Source organism: Manis javanica, chromosome 4 (genome assembly GCF_040802235.1).
Source record: "Manis javanica isolate MJ-LG chromosome 4, MJ_LKY, whole genome shotgun sequence".
Classification (NCBI taxonomy): domain Eukaryota; kingdom Metazoa; phylum Chordata; class Mammalia; order Pholidota; family Manidae; genus Manis; species Manis javanica.
The window spans coordinates 181256302-181273417 of NC_133159.1; the positions used below are offsets into that span (position 1 = coordinate 181256302).

The 17116-nt window shown below is 51.9% G+C and overlaps 1 protein-coding gene across 7 annotated transcripts in view; it reads left to right on the forward strand.

Annotated features, from left to right (window-relative positions):
- Positions 1–17116, forward strand: part of RNF213 (ring finger protein 213) — a 110825-nt gene that overhangs the window by 58766 nt on the left and 34943 nt on the right. For 5 of the 7 annotated variants that reach the window (XM_073236050.1, XM_073236049.1, XM_073236048.1 and 2 more), the window contains 13 exons: positions 325–3933; positions 5395–5531; positions 5907–6002; positions 6852–6970; positions 8513–8632; positions 9192–9337; positions 9648–9795; positions 9920–10058; positions 13373–13564; positions 14368–14516; positions 15400–15554; positions 16400–16609; positions 16923–17104. In XM_073236050.1, the coding sequence (XP_073092151.1) occupies positions 325–3933; positions 5395–5531; positions 5907–6002; positions 6852–6970; positions 8513–8632; positions 9192–9337; positions 9648–9795; positions 9920–10058; positions 13373–13564; positions 14368–14516; positions 15400–15554; positions 16400–16609; positions 16923–17104 (5402 nt within the window). The remainder of the gene's footprint in view (positions 1–324; positions 3934–5394; positions 5532–5906; positions 6003–6851; positions 6971–8512; positions 8633–9191; positions 9338–9647; positions 9796–9919; positions 10059–13372; positions 13565–14367; positions 14517–15399; positions 15555–16399; positions 16610–16922; positions 17105–17116) is intronic. The other 2 variants (XM_073236052.1, XM_073236051.1) reach the window with 2 other exon arrangements.

Below are 17116 nucleotides of genomic sequence, written 5' to 3' on the forward strand. Positions count from 1 at the left end.
CTAAGATGGGAAAAACTTTCATCATATAATTTCTTAGCATAAGGGAGTTTTATGCACACACACACACACACGCACGCCTGATGGAAAGATTTCATTCCAGGTAGTTGGGTAGAAAAGGATTCCTTGTTGAGAATGCAGTTCCCGCAGTGTTTTGACATGGCAACTATAACAACCTATACCAAAAGGAGTCTACAGAAACCACTTTATTATCAGTGGTTTTTCATGAAGGTCCTTTCACTACAGACCGTGTTGGGGGGTAAAGATGCAAAAGCATTTTTTAGGGAAGTCAGTCATAATCGTTTTATTCATGTCTCCCCTTTCCAGAGCACACATGCCCCCCAGTTCAGTTTTCTCGACATCTTCCCCAAAGTCACCTGCCGGCCTCCCAAAGAAGTGATAGACATGGAGCTGAATCCTGGGAAGAGCTGCAGAGACCCAGGGATGGACCAGAGAGAATTCTGCAGCGAAACCTTCCAAAGACCTTACCAGTATTTAAAACGGTTCCATCAGAAACAGGACCTAGACATGTTCAGATACAAAGATGGCCTCGTCGAAGACACCCCTGAGGAATGCCTCCAGCATTTCCTGATTTACTGTGGGATGATAAACCCATCCTGGTCAGAGCTTCGGAACTTTGCCTGCGTCCTGAACCATCAGCTCCGCGACTGCGAGGACTCCGACTTCTGCAACCCGGAGGTGATCAGGGACACGCTGGTGGGCTTCAAGACCTTCGTGGTGGCCTTCATGATCCTGATGGCGAGGGATTTCGCCACACCTACACTGCAGATGTTGGATGAGAGCCCAGGGAAGCACATGGTCACCATGGATGGGGCCACCGAAGAAGATCTAGCCCCTTTCTCTCTCCGAAAGAGGTGGGAGTCAGAGGCCCATCCCTACGTGTTCTTCAACAGCGACCACACGTGCATGACATTCATCGGCTTCCATTTCCAGCTCAACACGAACGGCAGCCTCGACGCCATCAATCTCGTGAGTCGGGAGGTGATCAAGAAGGAGGTCATGACAGTGGAGCTGTACCAGGCGCTGTTGCTTCAGGGGGTGCCCTTCAATGTCGACTTTGATAAGCTGCCCAGACATGAGAAACTCGAGAAGCTCTGCCTGGCCTTAGGGATCCAGCAGGCCATCGACCCCGATGAAACATACGAGCTGACCACTGACAACATGCTGAAGATCCTCGCCATCGAGATGCGCTTCCGGTGCGGGATCCCCGTCATCGTCATGGGAGAGACCGGCTGCGGGAAAACCAGGCTCATCAAGTTCCTTAGCGACCTGCGGCGAGGGGCTGTCAGGGCCGAAACCATGAAGCTGGTCAAGGTCCATGGGGGAACCACCGCAGACATGATCTACTCCAAAGTCAGGGAGGCAGAGGAACTTGCGCGCTTCAATAAGGACCACTACGAGCTGGACACCATCTTGTTCTTCGATGAGGCCAACACGACAGAGGCCGTAAGCTGCATCAAAGAGGTCCTGTGCGACCATACGGTGGGCGGCCAGCCTCTGGCCGAGCGCTCTGGCTTGCACATCATCGCGGCCTGCAACCCTTACCGGAAGCACTCGCAGGAGATGATCTGCCGCTTGGAGTCGGCTGGCCTGGGGTACAGGGTGCGTGCAGAGGAGACGGCGGACCGGCTCGGCTCCATCCCCCTGCGGCAGCTCGTGTACCGGGTCCACGCCCTGCCGTCGAGCCTGATCCCTCTGGTGTGGGACTTCGGGCAGCTGAATGACACGGCAGAGAAGCTGTACATCCAGCAGATCGTGCAGAGGCTGGTGGACTCCGTCGGGATAGAGGAGAACGAGATGCGCGTGATCGCAGACGTGCTCTCCGCCTCCCAGGGCTTCATGCGGGGGAGAGGCGACGAGTGCAGCTTCGTCAGCCTCAGGGACGTAGAGCGCTGCGTCAGGGTGTTCAGGTGGTTCTACGACCACAGCGAGATGCTCTTGTCCAGGCTGGACTCCTTCCTCTGCGAGTCCCCTGTCAGCAAAGGCAGCCTGGAGAGAAACCCTGTCCTCTGGTCTCTGGTGCTGGCCATCGGGGTGTGTTACCACGCCTCTCTAGAAAAGAAGGACTCCTATCGGACAGCCATTTGCAGGTTTCTCCCAGAACCGTATAATGACAGCAAGGTTATCCTGGACGAGATAACTCGAATGCAGGATCTTTTCCTGAGTGGTGTATCTCTGAGGAAAACCATTGCCAAGAACTTGGCCTTGAAGGAGAACGTCTTCATGATGGTCATCTGCATCGAGCTTAAGATTCCTCTCTTCTTGGTGGGGAAGCCCGGCAGCTCCAAATCTCTCGCCAAGACCATCGTGGCGGATGCTATGCAGGGCCAGGCCGCCCACTCGGACCTCTTCCGGAGCCTGAAGCAGGTGCACCTGGTGTCATTCCAGTGCAGCCCGCACTCCACCCCTCAGGGCATCATAGGCACCTTCAGGCAGTGCGCCCGCTTCCAGCAGGGGAAGGACCTGCAGCAGTATGTGTCCGTGGTGGTGTTAGACGAGGTGGGGCTGGCGGAAGACTCCCCAAAGATGCCGCTGAAGGCCCTGCACCCTCTGCTGGAGGATGGGTGCATCGAGGACAACCCCGACCCCCACAAGAAAGTTGGCTTCATAGGTATTTCCAACTGGGCCCTGGACCCCGCCAAGATGAACCGGGGCATTTTCGTGTCGCGTGGCAGTCCCAGTGAGGAGGAGCTCATAGAGAGCGCCAGGGGCATCTGCTCTTCAGAGCCCCTAGTTCAAGAGAGAGTCCAAGGGTACTTTGCATCTTTTGCCAAAGCCTATGAGAAGGTATGTGAGCGCCAGGACAAGGAGTTCTTTGGGCTCCGTGACTACTACAGCCTCATCAAGATGGTCTTTGCCATGGCCAGAGCTTCTCACGAAGAGCCTTCCCCGCAGGACATTGCCCAGGCTGTGCTGCGGAACTTCAGTGGCAAAGACGACATCCACGCTCTGGACATTTTCACGGCCAGCTTGCCCGAGGCGAGGTGCTCGGAGGACATCAGCACCTTGCAGCTGATCAAGCAGAACATGTACAGTGACCGTCAACAGGCGGCTGGCGGGGAGCCGGACGGCACCGAGTCCCGCTACTTGCTTGTGCTCACCAGGAACTACGTGGCCCTGCAGATCCTGCAGCAGGTGTTCTTCGGCGAGGACCAGCAGCCAGAGATCATTTTTGGTTCCAGTTTTCCCAGGGACCAAGAGTACACCCAGATCTGCAGGAACATCAACCGAGTGAAAATCTGCATGGAAACGGGCAAGATGGTGGTGCTGCTCAACCTGCACAGCCTCTACGAGAGCCTGTACGATGCGCTCAATCAGTACTACGTCTACCTCGGGGGTCAGAAGTACGTGGACCTCGGCCTGGGCACCCACCGGGTCAAATGCCGGGTTCACCCGGACTTCCGCCTGGTGGTCATCGAAGAGAAGGATGTCGTCTACAGGCACTTCCCCATCCCCCTCATCAACCGGCTGGAGAAGCACTATCTGGATATCAACACCGTTTTGGAGAAATGGCAGAAAAATATCGTAGAAGAGCTCAAGATCTGGGTGGACAAGTTCGTAGATGTGAGCGCGGGGCGGTTTCTGGGCAGACACAGGTACAGCCCGTCTGACGTCTTCATCGGCTTCCACTCGGATGCCTGTGCCTCCGTGATGCTCCAGGTCACAGAGAGGCTGGACCGCGGGGCGCTGACCCATGACCTCTACCAGAAGGTGTCTGAGGCCGCCAAACTGGGCCTGCTGGCCTGCGCCACGCCGGACGCGGTGGTCCGGCTGAGCGCCTCCTCCCTGGGCCTGTTTGCCGCACAGTCCCTGTCCCGGGAATACTATCACAGGCAGCATCACAACTCCTTTGCGGACTTCCTGCAGGCCCAGCTGCGCACGCTGGGACCGGGGCGCCACATCGTCTTCACCGAGGTGATTATCTCTGCAGTGTGGCCGTTTCTCCTTTCACTGAAGGCCCTTGGATCCCCAGTGTCAGGAATTCGAGATGCTTTTCCAGTCAGTGTGTGGGAATCTCAGGTGGACGTGTGGAGGCTTTTCGATCTTTAGGTTAAGTGCAGGAGATCCGGTTATTTATAAAAGTTCAGTTCAACCAAGTTTTGGGTGCCTGTTTCTGGGCAGTGCTCTGTGCTGATAGCAACGTTCAGTTCAGCCCAGGAAACAGCACATTGGCGCCCTGCGCTGAGGGCCCTGGGACGGAATTGTCAGCCTTGGGCAGCACGCCGGAAAGGCGGGGGCAGGCTCGTGAAGCAGTGCGTCGGCCTCACACGGTTGCACTGTCCACGGAGGCAGATGGGAGCCTCCAGGTCAGGAACAGGGTCAGCTGAGATCTCTAAGAGACGAGCCTCAGACTGACTGTGGAAGTGTATGCAGAGGGCCTCTCACTGTCTGCAGGAAACCGGGGCTCGGCTTTTGCTGGGACTCCAAGGTCATGGTTGCAAGTACCAAAAGTGGGGGAGGTGTCTGGGAGACCGCTGGGAGGCACCGAGTGGCTTGGCCTTCCTGCTGTGGACAGGGGTGGTGGGGAAATGTGTGCTGAGACGGGTCCCACTGCCTGGGAGAGGGGGAGGTAGTCTGGTAAAATACTACCGTAGAAAAGGCGAGCCTGCGGGGAGGCTGCTATGCTAGGTCAGGTGGGGCAGAGGAGCAGGTGAAGGGGACTGAGGAGTCATGAGGGTGTCCCTGGCAGAGCTGACGACACGTGTGGTGGCCATGGGGGATGGCAGAGTGTGGCAATGAGTCCCTGGGCCCTTCTTTGCCCAGGCGTTTTGTACAAGCAGCCAGTTTTGGGGAGGCAGTGGTAGACTCCACTCGGAGAGGTTTTGACGTCCCTGTAGCACCCAGGTGGACACAGCTGTCTGCAGCCACATACAGGAATTGGAAGCTCAGGGGTAAGGCCCGTCTGGAGGCAGGTTTGGCCACCACGGTAGGAGCGTGCCTGTGAGGAGGGCTTGGTTTGCACCGTGTGATGTGATGAGCTACAGAGGAGAGCGGCTAACAGCTGTGGGAAGGGAGGGGCAGCAGAGGCTGGCTCCATCCTGAGCAGAATTGCCAGGAAGCACTGTCAGTGGGGGGGCCCTGAGGGGTCATGAGAATTTCTGAGGGGCCAAAGCAGGAAGGGACACCGGCGTCCAGGAGGGAGATGCGAACACATCTCCAGTGCCTTTGGATCCTGTGGGTTCTGTTTGCTTCAGCGCCATCCCATTTTTAGAAGAGGGTGTGGCTTGGGTCCTTTTCTGTCTGTGTGCCCACCACGTGACGCTGAGCCCATAGGAGATACTTGCTAAACATCACTGTGTTTCTAGAATCTCAGCCCAGCAGACACGCAGTCTTGCCTGGAGTTGGAGCAATAAATTGCATTTCCTGACTTTGCAGATCACCACGTTCTCCAGACTGCTAACCAGTTGTGACTGTGAAATCTTAGAATCGGAGATAAAGGGCAGGGCTCTGAAACTCACCGTCCTGTCGCTGCAGCTGTTCTACACGGAGTACTCCTTCCTCAGGGGAGTCCGGTGAGCCTCCCGGCCCCCCGCTGCCGCTCCGTTCCCCAGCCCTGACCACTTTGTATCTCATCTGCACGACTACAGTAACCCCTGGAGTCACCAGTGCGGGCGAGCTGAGGACACGGGACCCTGTGCTCCCGTGTCTGCTGCTCCTCTGCTTGAACACCATTCTCTGAAACCAGCGTCCGTGTATCTCATTAGGAAGCATGTATTGGGCTCTGTCCTTTCTCCAGTGGACTTCCTGCTCACCTTGCAGAGGAGAATCTCTCCTCAATAGTGTTTTCTATGTGTTTTTTGTATTTCCCATCACCTTGGGGGGATTTTATGACCCAATTTATAGGTCAGAGAAGTCACTTGGGCGGTTTCCCTTTTTTCTTTTTTCAGAGACTGCTTAACTAACACAGCCAGCTGTAAAGTCCTCATTATTCAAACAGATTTTGAAGACGGAGTTCGTAGCGCTCAGCTTATCGCCTCAGCTAAGTATGTTTTTATTACTTTTCTTGGAAAGTAACATGGGAAACTCAAAACGCGTTCAGGTGCTCCTAAGGAATTTTTTTCCCAGAAAACAGTATAGTATCAGAATAAACATAGAAGTAAAAATAAAGACTTTCCCTTTGTATTTTATTTCCCCAAGTACGGACTAGAGAAACTGAAGAAAGGTTAATAGTGACACAAAACTGGTCAAAGGCAGGAGGCGTCGGTAAGAGACTCTTAGAGTATGAAAGAATATCCTCGAAGCCATATGCACAGATATGTTTTGGTAATTATTAATTTTAAATTACACGATTTGAATATGCTGCAGGTCCAGGGGTGATAATAGTATGCAAATGATTTTCATTTGTACTGACGGGACATTTTTATAGAGTTTGTAGGAGAAATCCGATACTTAAAGAATCGACTATGTTCCCTTATTAAAGTAAAAACGATTTCTGGGCCTTTTAAAGTACTAGATGCCTTACTTTATCTCGTGGGTGTCTTTAGCCGTTGACTGTCTGTTCACAGACCCCTGTTCCTTGAGATGGAAAGTCGAGCCAGCCCCTCCCTCAGTGAGTTTAGGGTGATCCCGCCAAGGGTTGCAGGATAGGGTTCCTGGTCAACAGAGAGACGCAGAGGGACACAGGAATCGGGGAGAAAATGAATCTGCTGCCAGAGAACTTGTCCTCACGCTGGTGTAAGAGATGATTATGAATTTATTTAGAGCAAAGAAAATGTAAGACTGAATATGACTGCCCGCGGGGCACCTCTCGGCCATGCCACGCTTGGGTTTTGTTTATTTGCTTGGTATCTGTTTTGATCTGTTTTGTCTCTGCTTGTTTATTTTTTAAATAGGTATTCTGCCATAAATGAAATCAATAAGATAGAAGAAAACCAGGACTATATTTTAGTCTATTTCATCACAAAACTGTCGCGGATGGGAAGTGGCACATCCTATGTGGGATTCCATGGAGGTAGCACCGAAATGCTTGTGAATATGTTCATTTAAATAATGCTTGAGTTATTTCCAACTTGGTCCTATGGTGCACAAGTCTGAAATAGAATATTAATAGTGATCTCAACAATATCCATCTCAGATGCAATTAGGTTTCTTTTTTTATTTATTTAATTAATTTTTAATTTTGGTATCATTAATCTACAATTACATGAAGAACACTATGTTTACCAGGCACCCCCGCTCACCAAGTCCCCCACACACACCCCACTACAGTCACTGTCCATCTGCGTAGTAAGATGCTGTAGACTCACTACTTGTCTGCTCTGTGTTGCGCAGCCCTCCCTGTGCCCCCCCCACACTATACATGCTAATCGTAAGGCCCCTTTTCTTTTCTTCCCACCCTTATCCCTCCCTTCCCACACATCCTCCCCAGTCCCTTTCCCTTTGGTACCTGTTAGTCCATTCTTGGGTTCTGTGATTCTGCTGCTGTTTTGTTCCTTCAGTTTTTCTTTGTTTTTAAACTCCACATATGAGTGAAATCATTTGGTAGTTGTCTTTCTCCGCCTGGCTTATTTCACTGAGCATAATACCCTCTAGCTCCATCCACGTTGTTGCAAATGGTAGGATTTGTTTTCTTCTTACGGCTGAGTAATATTCCATTGTGTATATGTACCACATCTTCTTTATCCATTCATCTACTGATGGACACTCAGGTTGCTTCCATTTCTTGGCTATTGTAAATAGTGCTGCGATAAACATAGGGGTGCATCTGCCTTTTTCAAACTGGGCTCCTGCATTCTTAGGGTAAATTCCTACGAGTGGAATTTCTGGGTCAAATGGTATTTCTATTTTGAGCTTTTTGAGGAACCTCCATACTGTTTTCCACAGTGGTTGAACTAACGCAGTTAGGTTTCCTACTACTGAAGACTGACCGCAAAGAACACTCATTTTGGACCTGCCGCCGCACCATAGAGCATTTCCTCAATTACCTTGTAGACACTTGATCAGTCCTGCTTGTTCCCCACCTTCTGTGTGTGGTTAATGCAGAGACAGTGTCCCCGACTGACATGGTGGTGAGCACACTGATAGTTTATGCCTGTTTTCGGTGGGCTGGTGCTCTCTTAGTATCTTAAATTTCTCTCTCTTATTTTCTGAGGTCTGGGTCTCCAACCCTTTATTATGTAAGAAAAAAGGTATTCTAGAATACCGATTTTAATAGTTTCCCTTAATAACGTCATAGATGATGGGAGGCAAACCTTGCCAGTGTCCCTACCTTTTACTAATTATGCCACAGCAAGTATAATACAAATATGTAAAAGACTCACAAGCCTTCCGATATCCTTGACCAATCGTCAGTTACTTCCATTCAAGCTGTGGATGTACACAGCATGGCATGGGTCAGGCGTTTCCGACGCATACTCAAGGGTTCGACTTGGGGATGCGAGTGATTTTGGAGCAGTGTATTACATGTGAGGACGTGTGGTGCATTCCTGCTTGTGACTGCCAGGAAGAAAGCAGAGAAGGTACGAGGGCTTTCTGATGGCTCTCTTCCTGCCAGGGCTGTGGCAGTCTGTGCACATCGATGACCTCCGGAGGTCCACCATCATGGTGTCCAATGTGACCAAGCTGCAGGACGTGGCCATCAGCCAGCTGTTTAAGCCAGAAGGCATGCCTGAGCGTGAGTCAGGGGGAGACCTCGTGGGCAGTTGGGGTGGGACGAGGCCTGGGGAGGATGCAGGGCGGCAGGAGTGGCGGCCAGGGCTGTCAAAGCACGCGGTGGTGTGCCCCGGGGACAGGCCACCATGCTGTCATCCCCTTTGCATCCCAGCACCTGCCCCACAGCAGGAGCTTGGAACACTGGTAGAGCCCCAGGGCACCATCTACTGCTCTCCAAGCCATGCAGGAGGCGGTACTTCCACTAGAAGAATCAGGTCTGTGGATGGATGAGGTGGTGGCCATGGGCGCCTGTAGGATTCGTCAGGTTCTATTTGCTGTGGCCCCTGTGTCACTCCTCCGAGTGGAAGGCAGGAAAGCCCAGGGCAGAGGGCAGAGACTGCCCTAGTGGGCCCCACTGAGCAGGCGAACCGGAGGCTGGCCTGTGCCACTGTGGCTTCTCTGGAGATCACTGCGGGCCTTGGTGCCCAGCAGAGCCCGATGGCTGGGGCCCATCCCACAAACCGCCATGCCAGTGCTTCCGCTCCGTGTCCTGAGCAGTGACGTGATTGCTTCTATTGCAGCAGAGATGCCCGGGCCCAGAAGCCAGTGTGAGGAGCTCATGGAAACAGAGCCCAACAGACCAGGGGACACGGCGGAGGAGGAAATGGAGACAGGAGGTCCTGAGGCCCTGGGGAGCAGGCCCTGTGAGCTGGGGGAAGGTGACATGGTGAGTTCCTGCCCTCCGGGTCCCAGCCTCGGGGCCTCTCAGGACGCGGGCTCTGTGCAGTGGCCCGTGACCCCACCACTCTGCAGCAAGGGCCACGGTCCCCAGGGGCAGCTCTGACCCGCCTTCTCCAGCCCTCTCCTGGTCGGTTTGGCTGTTGTTCTGAACCAGTGACCAGGTGGCCTGGCACACGCGGTTCCCAGAGGAACTGCTGGGCCCTGGGTGGGAGCACCTCCAGGCCTGGTCCTGGGGTCACTGGGCATCCCCCACATGTAGTGGCAGAAGAGGACAGCCTGGTTGTCTCTGCCAACAGGCACAGATTGTGGACACCACCACTCTGCTGAGAAGCTGCATACAAAGTGCCGTGGGCATGCTCCGGGATCAGAACAAGAGCTGCCAGCGCAACATGAAGCGGGTCGAGATCCTGCTTGGCCTCCTAACTGAAGAGGACGAGTTTAAAGGTAGGTGGCCCTCGTTGTCTCAGCTGCGGTTCAGCGGCCGCGCCGCGGGGACTAGTCTGCCCTGGCGCCGGCCCAGCTGGGGAGGGGTGCCGGGCCTGGGCACGGCTCCTCTGCTCCTTTGCAGCCGCGTTCTTACGGGTGTCCAAGATGCGCCTCTACGTCCTCTTAACGAAGCAAGAAGAGACCTACATCTGCAACACGAAGGAGTGGGTGGTGAGGGAAGCCTTGAACCTGGACGCTCTCCAGGAGGCCGGCACCTTCAGGTACTGGGACGAGGGCCCCGGGAGGGGCGGGTCAAAGGAAGGCCACCCGACGCTTCCCTCGGACCTCTGGGCAATCTGAGTGGCTGCTTGGTTTTTTTCCCCAACTAAGCACAAGGCGGTCTGGGTGGCCGTGACATGGGGTTCATTGGGCTCCTTTTTGTACTTCTGTGTGTGTTTAAATTTTTCATAGCAACAAAAAGAACCAACATCTATTCTTGTAAGAAACAAAGGTCTGCTGCCAGCATGTCCTCACCACAGAAGGGGCTGTTGCAGGCCATGAGCTTGAGAAGGCGACGGCGGGGAGGGAAGAGGGATTGCTCTCCCAGGCCTGCAGCTGAATGTTACCTTATAATCAGAAAAACAAGACCCTGGACTATTCATTAACTGTCCTCGACCCTTTTCCTGTGAAACCTTGACACTTTCCTCAGGGCTGACCCTTGATGGCTGGGGTCGGGGGAGGAGGGCCTGCTCTGGAACGTGGGTCAGGGGTGGGGCCTGGTTTTGCAGGGTCCTCAGACCCGTTACTTTGTCCGTCTGGCCCTTGGTCTCTTCTTCTCTAAAGGGTGACCCATCATGAGGCCCTGCCCGGGTCTAATCTCTGATTGCGTTCCGCCTGGGGGGTGCCACGCCTGTGCCAACAGCAGGAGGAACCTTGGGGGCAGCGCAGTTGCTTGGAATGTGTGAACTTACTGGTGCCGTGGGAGCTGCTTCTGTTTTTTTTCTCTAGTTATCTTTACCTTCCTTCCTAATATACTTCCTGAGGAAGGAATTTTATAAGATCCAACTCGAGCCTACAAGGAGTTCCATTTTCCCTGGGTCCTCCTGATGGATTTTTCCGAATACTTAGATTTACACAAATGCTTCTTAAAAGCTGTTTACCCTCATCACAAGTCTTTCAGCTACTGAACGTCCCCTGTCTGCCCGTTGCTGAGAGCGGCATTTGCTGCAGCACCAGACGGCTACAGTGGCGTCTGAACAGCATGTGGATGCGGCCTCAGAGCTGCCCGTGTGGCCCACCTCAAACAGGTGTCAGGCACTGTCACAAGACTTCGGGGATTAACTGCTCCCCACCCAGGGGGTTTGGACCTAAGTCATCTGCCCTCTAGGGATTCCTCAGTCCAGGTTATGATCGTGTTTGTGCTAGGGTTTTTCAGACACCCCAGGTCTGCACACCTGTCCGGGTGCACCTGCCCTGTTTCTTCCTACAGTCAGCCATTACTCTTACCTTTCTAGCACCTTCTACACTTTTTCCAGTTCTGCATTGTTTTCCTTAGATCAAGTAATTGCTGACCATTAGCTGCTTTATGTCCTCAGTAGACGTTTTTTTTTTTAATTTTAAAGATAATATTTTTAATTACATCAAAAAAAAATAATTTTGGTATCATTCATCTACAATTATATGAAGAACATTATATTTACTAGGCACCCCCCTTCACCAAGTCCCCCCCAACATACCCCTTCACAGTCACTGTCCATCTGCATAGTAAGATGCTATAGAGTCACTATTTGTCTTCTCTGTGTTGCACGGCCCTCCCCGTGCCCCACCCCCCACCACACTATACATGCTAATCGTAAGGCCCCCTTTCTTTTTCCCCGCCCTTGTACCTCCCTTCCCACGCATCCTCCCCAGTCCCTTTCCCTTTGGTTACTGTTAGTCCATTCTTGGGTTCTGTGATTCTGCTGCTGTTTTGTTCCTTCAGTTTTTCTTTGTTCTTATACTCCACAGATGAGTGAAATCATTTGGTACTTGTCTCTTTCTGCCTGGCTTATTTCACTGAGCATAACACCCTCTAGCTCCATCCATGTTGTTGCAAATGTAGGATCTGTTTTTTTCTTATGGCTGAATAATATTCCATTGTGTATATGTACCACATCTTCTTTATCCATTCATCTACTGATGGACACTTAGGTTGCTTCCATTTCTTGGCTATTGTAAATAGTGCAGCGATAAACATAGGGGTGCATCTGTCTTTTTCAAACTGGAGTGCTGCATTCTTAGGGTAAATTCCTAGAAGTGGAATTCCTGGGTCAAATGGTATTTCTAGTTTGAGCTTTTTGAGGAACCTCCATACTGCTTTCCACAATGGTTGAACTAGTTTACATTCCCACCAGCAGTGTAGGAGGGTTCCCCTTTCTCCACACCCTCACCAACATTTGTTGTTTTGTCTTTTGGTTGGTAGCCATCCTTATTGGTGTGAGGTGATATCTCATTGTGGTTTTAATTTGCATTTCTCTGATGACTAGCGATGTGGAGCATCTTTTCATGTGTCTGTTGGCCATCTGAATTTCTTCTTTAGAGAACTGTCTATTCAGCTCTTCTGCCCATTTTTTAATGGGATTATTTGTTTTTTGTTTGTTGAGGTGTGTGAGCTCTTTATATATTTTGGATGTCAACCCTTTATCGGATCTGTCATTTATGAATATTTTCTCCCATACTGTAGGGTACCTTTTTGTTCTATTGATGGTGTCCTTTGCTGTACAGAAGCTTGTCAGCTTGATATAGTCCCACTTGTTCATTTTTGCTTTTGTTTCCCTTGCCCGGGGAGATATGTTCACTCAGTAGATGTTTTGAGTTCTCTCCAGGTTCTTGTGTGCTGTGTATGATAAAAAGCAAACTATTTCTTTTCCATCTTTTCAAACTGAGTCTGCATTTTTCTTTCCAATATTAATTACCAACTGGTGGATTTCTCATACCTTACCACAAACATTTTGAAATGAATTATAGTTTACTATCATGTAGGAACATAATCATAACAATAAAGCATAATGCAGTTAACATAAGCAATAGAATTTATGTGTGTGTGTGTGTGTGTACATACACCCAGACCTAGTATAAAAGCCACCAGCTGCCACACGTAAGTTCTAGATAATGTATATGCTTTCCTGTCTGACTCGGTCTGGAACAAAATAGCTTTGGTCTCCCCTTTATTATATTCTGTCTGCAACTGTGGTTTTTTCCTTAAAATAACAATTTTTCCAAATGCATTTGGTCACTGTTTTCTTTATTTCTAGAGCCTAGATGACTTGTTCTAAAAAGTTAACTCTCTAACAAAATAAAGCAAGTTCCACTTGGCCTTTTCAGGAAACTAACTACAGATTATCAGATGTAGAATGAAGGCCCCTCCTGGCTTTGCTTTGCATCTTAGCCATTTCGGTTCATGAGTTTCTCTTCTGGAACTTAAAAACTATGAACATGTCGATCTATTGCCGCAGCTCTAGCGCGGGTAGGTAGGCAGGATGTTCTGTCGCTGCCGAGGAGGAAGGAAATGTTGGGCTGCTGACCTGGACCTGGGTCTGCCTCTCCCTGGCTGCAGGCACACCCTCTGGAAGCGGATCCAGGGCGCCGTGACCCCTCTCCTGGCGAGCATCATATCCTTCATCGACAGAGATGGCAACCTGGAGCTGCTGACCAGGCCAGGTGCCCCATCCTGGGTACGGCCTCTGTGGATGTTCATTTTCCGTGACACTAAGCTTCTGAACATTCCTCTTGTGGCGAATGATTCCAGGTGAATAGAGGACCTTCTTTTTGTGGGAAGGGAGCAACCTCGCGACACAGCAGCCATCTTAATATGCCGTGCCAGCTGTTCGGTGAAGTACAGGTGTCAGTTTTTGAGTCGCCATTACCTCGGCTCTTTTTGCCGCCAGAAGGGTCAGGGCACTGCAGCGACCAAGGAGAGCTCACTGCAGTCCTGTGAAATCTGCTCTAGTCTGTATTTTCCTCAAGTCCCAGCCTGCTGAGCCCCCGTTAGAGAGCAGATTGCCAGCTTCAGGTCGGTCTGCATGGGGGAAGCCGTCCTTAGGGGAGCTGTCTGGGTGCCTTTCCCACCCCTCGTCCTGTCCCTAGGCCTGCTCTTGTGCGGGTCGAGCTCAGCTGGCCTCCCTACTTGGACGTCGGGGGGGTTTGATTCTGGAGTGTCGGTTGATGAAGAACCGACAGGTAAATGGAATCCCAAATCTCCAGCAGAGACACGCCCTTAGAAGGGCCATGAGAGCAAGAACTCGATGTCTAGTTCCCTGTGTGTGCGTTCAGGGCACCGGCATCCAGGCGCCATGCGGCCCGGTTCTGCCAAGCCTGGGAACCTCCTCGGCCCCTCCCAGCCTCGGATTGGTTTTATTTTGTCTGCCAAACAAAGAGATGACCCAGGTCGCCCTGGAGTTCCTTTGTAAGCCTGGGCTGTGAGGCATTCGGGCGGGCTGACTAAGCCTCGGGCACCTGGCTCTACAGCATCGAGGCGCACTGGCCTCGGGGTGGATCTTGTGTCTTGAGACGTCTCCCTCACTGTGTCCTCTGTCCTCCTTCGCCTGGTAGCAGATCCAGAGGTGAGATGCCGTACATCATGGTGCAAAACCACATGAACCTCTCCTGGGACACCTGCAGCAGCGTCCCGTTTAGCTGGAGAATCCGGGACTATTTGGAGGAGCTGTGGATCCAGGCTCAGTACATCACAGGGGCTGAAGGTGAGCCCAGGGGTCCAGTGGAGATGGACAGGTCCCGGAAGGAGAACCAGTCCCTCTGCCGTGAGCTGGTGTCTCCCGTTCGGAGGCTCCTGTGCAGCTGGGCTGCTGGGACTCGGGAGGTGTCCCCAGCTGAGCCGTTCTCAGCAGGCATCCGTGACCGTCCAGACTGAGCTGCCAGGTCCCTCCAGGACCCCCAGCAGTGCGGTGCTGCCACGTGCCACAGAGATTATAGGCCACGGGCATTATAGGAAGGTGTAACAGTGCTTTGGGAAAAGTCATCTTTTGTACATGAAATAATGTTTTCAAAATTTACTTACAGTTCTGCCTTAAAAAAATACAGGTCAAAATGCTTGAAAATGAGCTTACTTTCCTAGGAAAGCATTCCGCCACTTTTTCTGCACAAATGTGAAACAGCCTCTGTCTTGGGGAAAGAGTATTTCCTTTTTCAGGGCCACACCCTGGCTGGCCCTGCCCTCTGATGGTGACACCGCTGAGGGCGGGTCTTCTGGTTTGAGCAGCACGTGGCCCCAGCCCCCCAAGAGCAGCCCTCTCATTATTGAATCTCTTGTACCCGAGGGCTTCTGAGACGCAGTATGACTTGAGAGGTGTAAAACCTGGTCTGTTTCTGATCATTTTAGCTGTTTGGAGGTAGCGAGGCTGTTTGTGACTGAAATTAGTATCTGCCCTGCCTTTATTTCTGTTGTCCCACTGGAAAAATAATGTGTCTAGAGATGATCATAAAATCTGCGAGCTTCCACTCAGCAGAAACTTTACCGTATACATTTACAGGGCGGCTGCCTTTTGCCAAGGAAGCTGGGCATTCAGAATGTAAGGGGAACATGGGGCTGCCACCTCACTCAAGCCGTTCCTGGTCTCTCTGCAGGGCAGTCAAACAAGTTGGTGGAAATCTTCCAGCAGACGCCGCTGGGCAGCTTTCTGTCCCAGCTCGGTGCGCGGCAGCAGGCCGAGCTGCTCCAGGGCTACTTGCAGGACTTCCTGCTGCTGACCGTGACAGTGTCCTCTCAGCAGGAGCTGCTGGTGAGCGCCGCTCCGGGCGGAGGGAGGCTGTCACGATGGGGACGAGTCTGAGGAGGACACGCGGTACAGCGAAGGGCCCGTATTCTTAGGGATCAATAAGAAAACCCTGTTTTTAAGAAATGGGTGACAATTATAAACCAACTGTTAACAGAATAATTATATAGAAATCCAGAAAACGTTGGCAAAACTGTTCAGCCTCACTGGTAAACCAGCAGAACATGAGCAGTTTTTAGACACTGTCTCGGCTGTCCACGTGACAGAAGTGATTTTTTAAAAAGGCCGGAGTTCTTCCATTGTCGACAGCATGGGGCACCGGCACAGGGCTGCTGGGAACCTGCCTGGCAGGGTGACCAAAACCTCACCCATCTGAACGGGTGATTCTGTCCTGAGACATTACTGCAGACGCGGCTAAGTAGTTTATGCACAGGAATGTTCTTTTCGACTTTATTTCTAAGATCAGAAATAGAAAACAATTTACTTGTTCAAAAATAAAGGTTGGACAAATTAAAGCATAGCCATTTGATCGATTATTGTGCAAGCATTAAAAACCATGGTGCTCTTCAAATATACTCAGTGATAAAAGAGATGCTCGCAATGTTAAGTGAAAAAAATGAGAACTACACTGTGATCCTGCTTTGGGGACAGCAGCGGGGAGAGGTGTGGTTATGAAGATGCCTAGAAAAGAGGACACCGAGAAGTGAACTAGGGGTAGTGATGTTGCGTGTGGTTTTTAAGTTTCTTTTTTGTCATTTTTTGAATAGTTTACATTTTCCAAAGGGAAAACGTGTATGTGTGTGTGTGTTGTGATTTGCAGACACAGAGTAAAAGCTTGTTTTTGGTCCCAGGTTTTGCACATGGCTCTGTCGTCCTGCATCAATCAGTTAAAGGCGGAGCAGCCAGAGGAGAAGCTTTCTTTACCATGGGTGCACCTGGCCTACCAGCATTTCAGGAGCCGGCTGCAGAACTTCTCCAGAATCCTGACTATCTGTCCCCAAATTCCACAGGCTCTGTTCAGCCCAGAAGCCTTACACGACTATGGCTCTGGACATGAGTTGGTATGGCCCCCCGATGGGGACAGTCAGTGCCTTCAGCCCGGGCCTGGCCTGCCTTGCTTGGGTGGGAGGCTGCTCCCAGGGCCGCCCTAGAAGAGGGAAGCTTGTGGGCTGTGTTCCGGCTGGGGACTTCCTCCCGGGGAAGCTCAGAGCTGGCAGAGCACAGCTATAGCCAGTGTCTCTTCTGTCCCAGGACAGCTGGAGCCGAGGGCCCCAAAATGCCCCGGGCCCACCGCCGGGCCTCTGGACTCAGGGTCCGGAGCAGCTCCCCTTCCGCGGGGCTGCTCAGTCCTTGGCCTGTCCTCTGTCTCCCTAGATTCTGGACGTCTATGTAGCCATGGCTTGTGCTGAAATGCTGATCAGAGACATCCTGAAGCCCAGTCCCCAGGCCTGGCTGCAGCTGGTGAAGAGACTCGCCATGCCGATGGAGCTCCTCTGCTCGGACGGGTACATGCAGGGCAGCGGGAGCAGGGCCACAGCCATCGTCGGGGAAGTCAGGTGAGGCCCAGG